Here is an 11,241-nt window from a genome sequence, read left to right as displayed (position 1 = left end):
GTATCCTGCAGGGTACTGGAACCACACGCTTTCGCTTGGTCCTCAGGAGAGAACGAAGAGCTAGCTGACTATTCTCTGTGTTTCCTCTCTCTTTCCTCTCCCTGCTTTATTTTTCAAAAGACAGCTTTGTCTCTCCATGAGAATGTAAGCTGCGTGAAGGCAGGAGTCTGTGTTCTGTGCACTGCACTAACCCCAGGGTCTTCAATGGTGCTCGCACATAGTACCTGCCCAGTAAATCGTTCAGTCATACATTTACTGGGCTCCCTCCGGCCAGAAGTAGCATGGAAAAGAAACCAAATGGAGGCAGAGCGGGAGTCAAGCAGGTGGGAGGGGCTCCCAGGAACCCAGGTGAGAGACGAGAGCCTAGGCAGGGTGAGTCGATGCTGAGTAGGGGAGAAGTGGCTGAGTCGGAGACCACAAGAAGGTGGTTATTTATTGCTACTCTGATTCATCGTCAAGGTAAATCTGAATTCCAAAGTCTTGGCCACCGGGTCAACACTTTCACTTACAGGTGTCCTTGGCTGACATTGACACTCTCTCTTTTGACACAAATCCCCAGAAGCTAGAAGGCAAGAGACTTCCACATTAAAGCTATTACCCACCTCTGGGGAGGTGGGAGCAGGAGAAGAGCTAGCTTGGAGGAGAAGCCAGCCTGCTCGGTGCAGGGTCGAGGATGTGCTGTTCTGGGGGACCCAGGTCTTCCTGAGGGGTCTGTCTACCTCTGGTGAGACACTGATATGCGGCAGCAAACCCACAGCCTCCAGTATGGCCAGTGACCTCAGAGTAGCAGGGGCTGTTGGTGCCAATGACCATTGGACTAAGTGCTAGGCACTGTGCTAAGCACTTGGAGGACAGTAGCTCCCATCGCCTTCTCTACACCATGAGGTAGATACTGTTAGTACCCTCAATTTACAGGTGCAAGTTTGAAGCTCAGAAGCACTGAGTTTCAGCTTGAGGTCACACGTTAGAACGTGACAGAGCCCAGGCGAAGACTCTGGTCTCTAGAACCTCCGCTTCAGCCTTCAATGCCTTGCTCCTAGGGCTCACCTAGGACTCTATGATCATCTCCAGGTCCTTGGCCCTTGACTATCCCACCCTTCTCTTCCCAGGCAGGGCCAGGCCCCAATGCCCACCAGCTCCACCCAGTGCACCAAACCCACCCCCACCCCGAACTCCCTGTGGCAAAGGCTCTGTGGCCCACCGTTTCCCACCTGCCGTGAGACCACCTCAACTCCAAGGCCAGGCAGTTGGAAACGGGCACTATTTTTAGAGAGGTGAAAGCAAAGCCGGTTGTTTATTGCAAACACAACAAACTAATACCTTAGCAAGACCTGTGGGAGAAACTTCATAATGAATACGGAATGACTAAGGTGTTAGATAACATGACAGGACCAGAGGGGATCCTTGCAGCCCTGGCCAGCCTCCAGGTGGGCCAAGCACTTCGCTAAGTGCAAACTCACAAAACCCTGCAGAAGACAGGCCTCGCCGGAACTGTCTTCCCCACGAGGGCACAGGCTCAGCAAGGCTGAGTAACCTGCCCAGAGGTGCACAGTTAGCGGGGGTGAAGTGGGGTCATGCAGAGGTCCACTGCCTACCTGGCTCTCTCCCAAGGACTGTTAGGCGGGGTGGGGGAAGGACACCGAGTCTTCCCTCGGTGGGTGAAACATCACACCTGCAATTCTGCTCTATTTACTTTCAATGAACCCATTCTTTCCTCCATAAATCACTCAGCAGTCCTGCCCTTGTCAGAATCATCAAAGGCCCAATTAACCCTGAATACCGTGGCCCCAGCTTTTCAGGCTGAGAATATTACAGAGCTGGTCGAAAAGCAGCCCAGCAAGCAAGCACTTACTCTATAACGACCCTGTGGGGGGAAGGGAGGAGCCCACGTGCACAAGGAAACCACCCACAGCAGCTAAATTCTGACTGCCAAGCCTTTATTAGTGGTGATAAAAGGCAGCAAAAGTAGCACAGGGCTTTCGGCTCCCAGGTGGGGGCTGCAGTCCCAGAAATTAGTCATGTTTTGACTGGTAGAGTTATGGAATTTATAATGGAGGCCCTGGAGAAATTAAACACGGATTACGGCCAACTCCCTCCCCCAACTGAATGTCTCCTACGGGAGCCATGCCTCGGGCTCACACACCTCCTCCAGGAGCCTGGTTTGCTGGCCCAGAGGGCTGGGTGAAGACAGCGACCCCCCTGAGTGTAGGGTCACAGAAGAGGTGGCTGTCACCTGCTCCCCACCTCACTCGGGTGGTGTCCACTCCTCATGGAATCCAGGGGCCGTGGGAATCAGGTCTATCTTGGGCAGTGGCGAGCCCCCGGCCAGGGTTCCAGAAGGCTCATCGAAATGAATCTGTGTCTTCAACCTTCTCAGTGTTTGCCCTTGCTAGGTTAAGCATGATTCTCTCCCTGGAGGGAGACAATATTCGAGGGTCCACGGAAGTGGCCTGAATTTGGGTGAGTCCAGTGAACTCTGTCTTAATTACAGAAAAGAGTTGGACCCACCTTTCACACTCTGATTTTAGGGCCTCTTTAAGAAGCCAAAGATGCCTGGGAGGGGTTGTAGATCAAGATCCTAACATCTTAGTGCAAAAGTTCATCAAAAGGACAGGATGAAAAGGCATCTTAGCTGGCAGCAGGCTAGGGCTTCAGGGCGTGCTTTGTGAAGACAAGGATTGGTTGATAGCTCCAAGAGTCCTTAATCCCGGTTTTTTGTTGCAGAGCAGGGACGCAGGGAGAAACTTAACCCTTACTGAGCACCTACTATGTGCCAGGCACTGTGCTAAGCCACTTTATAAATATTCCTCTATTTAACAGATCCCAGAAAAGGGCTCTCAGAACAAGGTAGGTGCCTAATAAATAATCATTGAATGGATAAGTGACTTTAAGCCCCCTATCAGCCTGGTGAGGTAGGGTACTATAATTATCTCTTTATAGATAAGGCCTGGAACCAGAGAGGGCAGTTCTTTGCCCCAGGCGATACAGCATGTGGTGGGAAACAGAGTCAAGCCCAGAGTGTGACTCCCAGAGCTGAGCTCCCCCCTGGTCAACCAGCTTCCTCTGTTAGAGGCAATCGTTGGCTCCTCCGGGATGGAGAAGAAAGCGGAGAAAGTGAGAAGCCCCAGGAGCTGTCCAGCATTTGCATTGCTGAAGAAGAACACAGCCCAGCACAGACTCCTGGATGAGGTAGGGCGCTCTCTCTCTCTCTCAAGATTGATTGATTGATTTTATTTATTTATTTATTTATTTATTTATTTATTTATTTATTTATTTATTTGACAGAGAGAGGTCACAAGTAGGCAGAGAGGCAGGCAGAAAGAGGGGGAAGCAGGCTCCTGCTGAGCAGAGAGCCCTATGCAGGGCTCTATCCCAGGACCGACCCTGAGATCATGACCTGAGCCAAAGGCAGAGGTTTAACCTACTGAGCCACCCAGGCACCCTGGCAGGGCTCTCTCTCTCTCTCTCTCTCTCTCTCTCTCTGTCTCTCTTTTTTCCCCCCGGCAGGGCACGCTCTTGCCCTGCACAGGAATCCAGCTCAGCCTCTCACCTTGGAGACCACTCTCCCGTGTCCTGCACCCCAGGCTGCCTCTCCCACTACCACGCAGGTCGCAGTGTTCTAAAACTGACAGCTACCAGACAGCTGCCAGATGACAGGACGGAAGATCTGATGGTCCCTCAAACCCACAGCCACCTCCCAAGTACCACCCATACTCTGTCCCCAACCTAAAGCATAGAGTGGAGCAGGGTCTGGATGGCACAGAACCTTTAGCCTAGAGTCTAATGGAATGAGTGTTTTCCTGATTTATGTGATTACTCTGGTCTCTTCCCTCTCTAGGCCATTCTCCAAGCTATACCCAGAGCTCCAATCCAAGTGATGTCATGATTCTGCTTACAGTTCTGAAGCCTTCACTCCTTGGTGTGACAATCAGTGTCCTTCAAGAACTGGCCCCACCTCCCTCCACCTGTCCCCACTACCTACTGCCCTCATTCTCCAGCCATTCTAAGTGCCCTGTCTATTTAACCCCAGATACCTGGTTGTCAAAGACAGCTATGGGGCTGGTTGCAGGGACAAGCATTCCAAACAAAAGGAACAGCATTTGCTAAGTCCTGCTCCTCGGCCAGAATCATCTCAGGAATCCCTTCTTATGGAAGTCCCCTCTGGCGACTGCCTCTCCCTGTAGCCAGCCACTCGGTGACAGAATGTGATCCTGCCCCATCACTCAGACAAGAAATTACCCTGCAAATATGTCCTCCTGGAAAGTAAGTTAGCACTTTACGGTGTTTTATCCATTTGGTATCACTAGCAACTTCCTGCCTGTGAGCAAGTAAAAATAAACAGAAGAGCCAGGTTCTTGCCTGAGGACTTGGTTGATAGAGCTGGTTGATAGAAATAATAACAGTTATAATAATAATGTACAATAATACTAGATGCCGCATGTGTCTGGCACCTGCAAAGCTGTACGTGTTAACTCACATGATAAGCATCAAAAACACCCTGAGGAACCTCTTCACCAGGTCCGTCTTACGGATGGGAGAACTGAGGCACAGGGGGTTAAGTATCCTCCCCAAAGGCAACAGAGCCAGAAAGCAGCCCAGCAGGAATGCCAACCCAGACAGTCTGGCTTCGGAGTCTGAGTCCTCATCCATGTCACCATCTGCTTCTCTAAAGGACGGGGACCCAGAGGTGGAAGAGGCAATGACAGTGTCTCTTAGGGCCAGGAGGATACAGGTATTCCTTTTGTCCTCCACATCAGCAGAACCTAATGCTCCTACCAGGGTGACCTCAGGGAACTTGGACATCCAAACTCCACCCAAACCCAAACCCAAGGGTGCCAAGCCCCCAGCCTTGGCAGCAGAAACTGGCAGGACTGTACCCTCACAGCCAGGAACAGCCCACCTCGGGACCCTTCTCTTTGTCCCCTCCACCAGCCCCACCCCAGCTGCCAAGACCCTGCCTCCCACCCTCCTGCACCTGGCTGCCCCTGGCAGGCAGCCTCAGACCCCTTGTGGAGGAGAAGCTTCCCCCAGCTCTCAGCAGCTGCTAGGCCATGCTGGAGCCGGCAGGCATCTTCTGGGCACCACTCGCCGCCCTACCAGGCCTGGCATGCCAGCAGATCCACGTTAGGTTGATGGCCCTGCACAGCCCCACAGAGCTGCTATTTTTAATTTAATTGGAGAGTCGGAGGAGAAAGATGGTACCCAGCGAGGGAGTTTTAAAAGCTTTCGGGGTGGGGGAGGGGGGAGAGAAAGCGAGGAAAAGTTCGTAATTATACACCAGGCAGCCAGATTTGATGCTTGAACAGAAAGGTTAAATGTTACATTCAGAAATAAAATGAGAAAAGAGTCCTGATGACAGTTGCCCAGAGCTAAATAAGGAAAAAAAAAAATACCCCTTGCCCATCTCTTCTCCAGATCCCTCTTCTCCTCATACTCATTTCTGAGTTTCTCCCCTTCTGCCTTTTAAAGCTCAGGAGCACACAGATGAACCAGTTTGGAACACAAAGATTACTACTCAGTATGTCAACACTTGATTGCCACCCAAAAGCAGCTTTCACTCATGCCTGAAAAAATCACACATTTTCATTTCTCAAGCCAATAGGTCTAACAGGGCCCAGAAAACTGGGATGGCAGTCTGGCACTGTGGAGAACCACATGGGTATGGATGGACCTACGTTCAAATCCCTTCTCTGTGAAGGGACAGATGCCCTAGGTCATAAGCAGAAGTCTGCTAGTTAAGACTTTCCTATTATAAAGAGATCAACTAGATGGCACACTCCTTTCACCCTTCCTTTTCGAGCAGGGTCTATAGATGTGATGTATGGAGCTGCTGCAGTCATTTTGTGCGCATGAGACAACACACTAAACTGGAAAAACTGGAAGACAGAAAGGGTCCTTGATGATATAGACATACCTCTGTTCTTCAGGACTGCCTGCTTGTCACATCAGACAAAGAAATCCCCATATGTTTCAGCCACTTCTAGTCTAGTTTTCTAGAAATGCTGAATCTATTCCTAACTGTGTCAATCCTTTATTAGCCTAACCTTGAGTGTGAACTTGAGCAAGAGCTTCACATCACTCAGCTTTGGTTTTCTTATGTGTAAACGGGGACAAATATCACAGCATGTATGTGAGGACTGAATGTGACTCCATTTGTAATGCACAGTGACTGATGACTGCCATTGTTATTCATACTCCTGATTAAGAGGAATGCAATATCAAATTATAAAATTTAAAGTCACCTCTCCTATCTCAATAACATCTTCTAGTTTTCAAAGGGACTTCTCGGGGCGCCTGGGTATCTCAGTCGTTTAAGCATCTGCCTTCGGTTCAGGTCATGATCCCAGGGTCCTGGGATGGAGCCCCACATTGGGTTCCCTACTCAGTGGTGAGTCTGCTTCTCCCTCTCCCTCTGCTGTTCCCCCTGCTTGTGCTTTCTCTCACTCTCTCCCCCATTCTCTAGCAAATAAATAAATAAAATATTTTTTAAGCCAAAAAATAAACAAACAAAAAGAGACTTCTCTTTCTTCATCTTAGCTCCTCCTTAACCCCAAATCCCTGAGGGAACAAATACTATTCCCTATTTTATGCCCAGCAGACTCAAGAGAGGTTAAGCAACTTGCCCAAGGTAGCTTAGCTAATGACAGGGCCACCTGTAACTCAAATCTGACAGAGTCCCTGGAGCCCAGGCCAAGCTGGCTCTGAATTGTTCTACTACAGGTCCCACTTCCCCTCCTGGGGACCACTCGTGTCTCAAGTTTAGGGATAACGCTGTAGCCAAGACAGTATGGCTCATGTGACAAAGAAAACATGAGCTGGACTGTGGCCTTCAAACTCCCCCTCCTGTGTCTGGAACCTCATGGTTCCTTGGGCTGCAATCTCCTGCCCACTGTACTCTTTATTCCATTAACATTAGGGAACTGAGAGCCTAGTTAAGAAGCAGTCATACTGGTTGAGAACCCAGATGATTCCAACCCCACTTTCGCCACTTACCAGAAAAAAAAAAAATAACTTGTTAAATAGTTAGTTCTCTCTGCATATTAGTCAGGGTTTGCAAAACAGCTACTGGAACAAATTACCCCCAAATCTCAGTGGGGGGGCATGGCAGATGTTTCATCATGTCCCAGTGCAGTGCAATAGGGCTGGGTGGGGCTTGGGGAGGGGGAGGGGTCTATGCTCCAGCCGGTCATTCAGCCTCCTTCCATCTGCAGCTCTGCCCTCCCCCCATTAGATCCTCCACACCCTGCAGGCTGATAGGGCTATTTTAAGGGTCAGGCATTCACTAAACTGGCCAGCACCTACCGCATGGTCACTTGACCCTACCTAAACTACGGTGGGGTGCTGGTAAGTGTAACCTCACAGTGTGTCCAGGAAGGAGGGGGCGGTGACCCACCACCCGTGGTCCCCAGTGGTCTCCTCTCAGGCTACGCCATCAAAAGTAGACAGCCCCATCCCCCAGAGCAAGTGACCTCGGCGCATTCCTGATTTCATTCTTCACGCCTCAAATAGATTTCCTTATCTACTGCCCATGTCCCCACAGTGGGCTGCAATCTCCTTGAAACTGGAAACCTCTGGTACCTTTCACCCCACAGTCCCTCCAATATCTACCAAATAAATATCACACCAGTAGAAACTCACACTTTAACAGAATATTGAAAGAACTGGGATTAAGAGACAGACTGCGGCCGAGGAAGAGCAGGGCACTCTGGGCCCTTGTCCATCCCGCCCAGTGGGTCCCCAGAGGCTGCCCCAGACCCACCCTGGTCCTCATGTCCTCACACTCTGCGTCTCCCCTAGAGACAGTCTCCCCACCCCCACCGCCATCCATGACAGAAGCCAGCACGGTTCCAAAGAAGTTGTTTATTTGCAGATACAAAACAAGGCCCTGGCCACGGGAGGGCTGCCCCTTGGGCTCACCTACAGCAATTTCTCCCTGGCCAGAGAGAATGAGTAAAACTAGAAAAACTTCATCTCTCCCATCCCACCCCCCAACTCCTAGTCAAAAATAACGGGGACCCCAGCAGAAGGTCCCATCTCTCCCGCCCCGGTTAAAACCTACTGAACTGAGAACAGGACAGCCTACGGAAGACGCCAGCGAAAAGTAAGTGGCTATTTGAAGATGATCACTGACCACTCCACTCCAAATGACAGACCAGCCCCTGGAGACACCGTCCCCGGAGGGCTTCCCTGTCCCCATCTAGGCTGGATCCCACTCTTGAAACAAGATAAAACCCTAGAACCTAAAAAAACACCCTCATGACCTTGGAATTCCAAAGCCAGCTAACTGCTAACCCCAGACCCTGTCACTGGAAATGAATCCCCCGAGCCCTGGGGACGGGGGGCCAGGTCCCTGGAGCTGCCAACAGGTCACAGCCTCTGACTCTCTTCGTACTCCTCTTTGGTCATCCACTCGGACTTGTAGGAAGACAGATGGGCCACAACGGACGCTCCAAGCCAGACGCTGAAGTTCCTGTTGGAACCCACCCACATGGTGGCCTTGGTGGAGGAGAAATGCTCTGCAATCAGCTCCTTGTACAGGCGCTTGGTGAAGCCGGGGTACAGGGTGTTGCCCCCGCAGGCCATCACGTGGGAGGTGAGCAGCGGGTGCACGGCCGCCTCGCAGGCCAGGATGGCCTCCACCACGGCCTGGGAGATGCCGGGCCCTTGTAGGTCGAACACCTGGGGGCTGAAGAACATCTCGGGGGCCAGTCGCTGCATGGGGGTCAGCTCCACTGGGGTACCGTCGGGAAGCTGGTAGGTGTTGTTTTCATCCGAGCCGCTCGGCAGGCTCTGGCGGAAGTCCAGGGCCTCTGCCAGATTCTGGGGCACGTAGCACTTGCTCATCTGGGTGGTGGCCACCGTCTCCAACTGGAACAGGTTGTGGCGATTACAATCCTCCTTGAAGAGGCTTTTGAAGAGATAGGCCGACAGATCCTGGCCCGCGAACTCCAGCGTCTTGCCGCAGGACCGCAAGGGGCGGCCCAGGTGGAAGGGCTGCACGCGGGTCAGGCCGTAGCCAGAATCCACGACCACGCCGGTCAGGAGGCCGGAGGCGTACAGGGACATCTCCAGCTGGTCGGCCAGCAGGATGGACGGCACATCCTGTAACTCAAACATAATCTGCAAGAAGGGAGAAGTGCCACTAGGGTATCTCCCCCGCAAAAAAGGCCCCAATCCATTTCTGGGTTCTGTTTTCCCCAAGACTGAGCTGTATGCTAAGCTGTCAGAACTGAAGCGGGGGCACACCTGTGTCCCCCAGGGACCGGAGGGGGCGACGCTGCCCTGAGGGGGTGGGGGCCAGGGCCCCTGGAGTTCATGCTGTGGAAACAAGGGAGGCACTAGAGGATTACAAGTTGGATTTGCCGGGGGCGGGGGGGGGGCAGTTGTTTGAGGACCCCCACTGTTCAGAAGACTGTTTTTTTTGTGGAGAGGTGGGAGGAGCTGTCAGCTACGGTGCTGAGATGCTTGGCTATGTGAGCGGGGACCAGCGGGGCTACGGCCAAGTGGCCGATCTGCTGCCTGACCCATTTCTTTAGAAGACGGAAGAAGAAATTAGGCAAGAAACATGTGCATCATATCCACCACTGCCTCCAGAAAAGGAGGGGGAAGAAGGAAGGAAGGAAGGAAGGAAGGAAGGAAGGAAGGAAGGAAGGAAGGAAGGAAGGGTGGGTGGGTGGAAGGAGGGAGATAACATACTCTCACCTCCTGGTAATTGAAGCCTTTTTTTCTCCACACATCAAGACAAAACTGGAATGCTGACATTTAGGTTTTGGCAAAGTCCCTAGGCTGATCTTCTCCCCCACCCACCACCCCCGCCCAGATCTTTACAGAGCACCCCCACTGCCTGCCTCATTCCCCGGCTCCAACTGCATCCCAGGTTTCTGACCCTATAGACACAGAAAGGCAGCACTAGTCTGCCCTTCCGTGGCCTTTGGCCATGAAGCCACCTCTTCAGGCCCCAGAAGACCCATCTGCCCTACGGAGGGGGAAGGAGCTCCCCCACGCCCACACTCCAGAATACCGTCCTGCCTCCATCCACTTCCCAAATAGAAGCCCAGTCCCTCTTTTTCAAATAGGCAATGAAATACGAATCCCACTTAAAACTCTCCAGGATCTTCTGATTTATTTAGAGCAGGGGCTGGCAAGCATTATCTATAAAAGCTAGACAGTTGGGGTTGCCAAATTTAGCAAATAAAAATACAGGCTGCCCAATTAAATTCGACTTTCAGACAAACAACAAATAATGTTTTCATATATGTATGTCCTGTGCAATACCTGGGACATGCTTACACTAAAGTATGACTTGTTGCTTCTCTGAAATCCAGCTTTAACTAGACACCACGTAGTTTATCCAGCAAACCTACAGTAAAGAGGTTTCTTAGCCTTTATATAGTATAGATAAGGTCTCTGCTGTAACCGTCACAGCTCTGCCAATATGGTGTGAAAGTAGCCAAAGACAGTATGTGAAAGGGTAGACATGGCTATGTTCCAATAAAACTTTATTTATAAAAACAGATGGGGGGCCAGTTGGGCCCACCAGCTGTAGTTTGCCAAACCTTGATTTAGAGGAAGATCTAAGCACTCCCCATAGCCCCTGGGGCCATATCTGAATGCAAAATGCCAGGCTAGTTCCCATTCATCTTACCTCCAGGGTCTTCCGTCGGTCCGCAGGCTCTTTCAGAGGGGACTCTGTGACCATCACAGGGAAATCCTCATGCTCCCGTCTGTGTCTCTCCAGCACAAACGACCAGATGTGCTCCACGCCCTCCCAGTTGAGGATACGGCCACGCTGGATGGGGTAGCTAAAAGTATCAGGATGGCAAATGTCGATGCCTAGACTCACGCGCCTCTGGGCATAGCTGGGGCCAGGATTCTCCCTGCACGGGACGTAGTTCACGATGCTTGGGAACACCATCTGGGGTTCATTCCACCCAGACAAGCCAGCCTTCAGAAAGCCAGACCCGTGGTCGATGATAATGGTTCTCGCGGCCATGGTGAAGGCAGAAGTGGGAGAGGTCTCCTGGACTTGACTGTGGAGAGAAAGGACGGGGGGTTATTCCAGCCACCGTGGGCTGCTACCCACTCTTTACCTCAGAATCAAACTTAAGGCTCCCCTAAAGTGTGTCCATTTCCCCTTCCAAGCCTTTGTACAAGCTGTGCCTGCAATATTCTTCCCATCCCAAACTCCTAATCATCCTACAAAGCCCTGCCTTCAAAGTCCTGCCAAGCCCTCCTTCCCAC

The 11,241-nt window shown here is 51.6% G+C and overlaps 1 protein-coding gene across 1 annotated transcript; it reads right to left on the bottom strand.

The window, feature by feature from the left end:
• Positions 1-8,367: 8,367 nt before the first annotated feature.
• On the bottom strand, positions 8,368-10,993 carry ACTL8 (actin like 8). Its single transcript, XM_044236296.1, has 2 exons — positions 10,646-10,993; positions 8,368-9,120 (listed from the first exon to the last, which is right to left on the bottom strand). Exons 1-2 carry the CDS (start codon positions 10,991-10,993, stop codon positions 8,368-8,370), a joined length of 1,101 nt encoding a protein of 366 aa, XP_044092231.1.
• Positions 10,994-11,241: the final 248 nt, after the last annotated feature.

Source organism: Neovison vison, chromosome 2 (genome assembly GCF_020171115.1).
Source record: "Neovison vison isolate M4711 chromosome 2, ASM_NN_V1, whole genome shotgun sequence".
Classification (NCBI taxonomy): Eukaryota; Metazoa; Chordata; class Mammalia; order Carnivora; family Mustelidae; genus Neogale; species Neogale vison.
The sequence above is the reverse complement of the archived record's forward strand: the minus strand, read 5'-3'. Positions and strand labels throughout refer to the sequence as shown.

Excerpts from the sequence above, each read along its gene's own strand:
- ACTL8 (XM_044236296.1), bottom strand. The coding sequence starts at position 10,993 with ATGGCCGCGAGAACCATTATCATCGACCACGGGTCTGGCTTTCTGAAG. Across the intron at positions 9,121-10,645 it reads ACCGACGGAAGACCCTGGAG|ATTATGTTTGAGTTACAGGA; the intron begins GTAAGATGAATG and ends CCCTTCTTGCAG.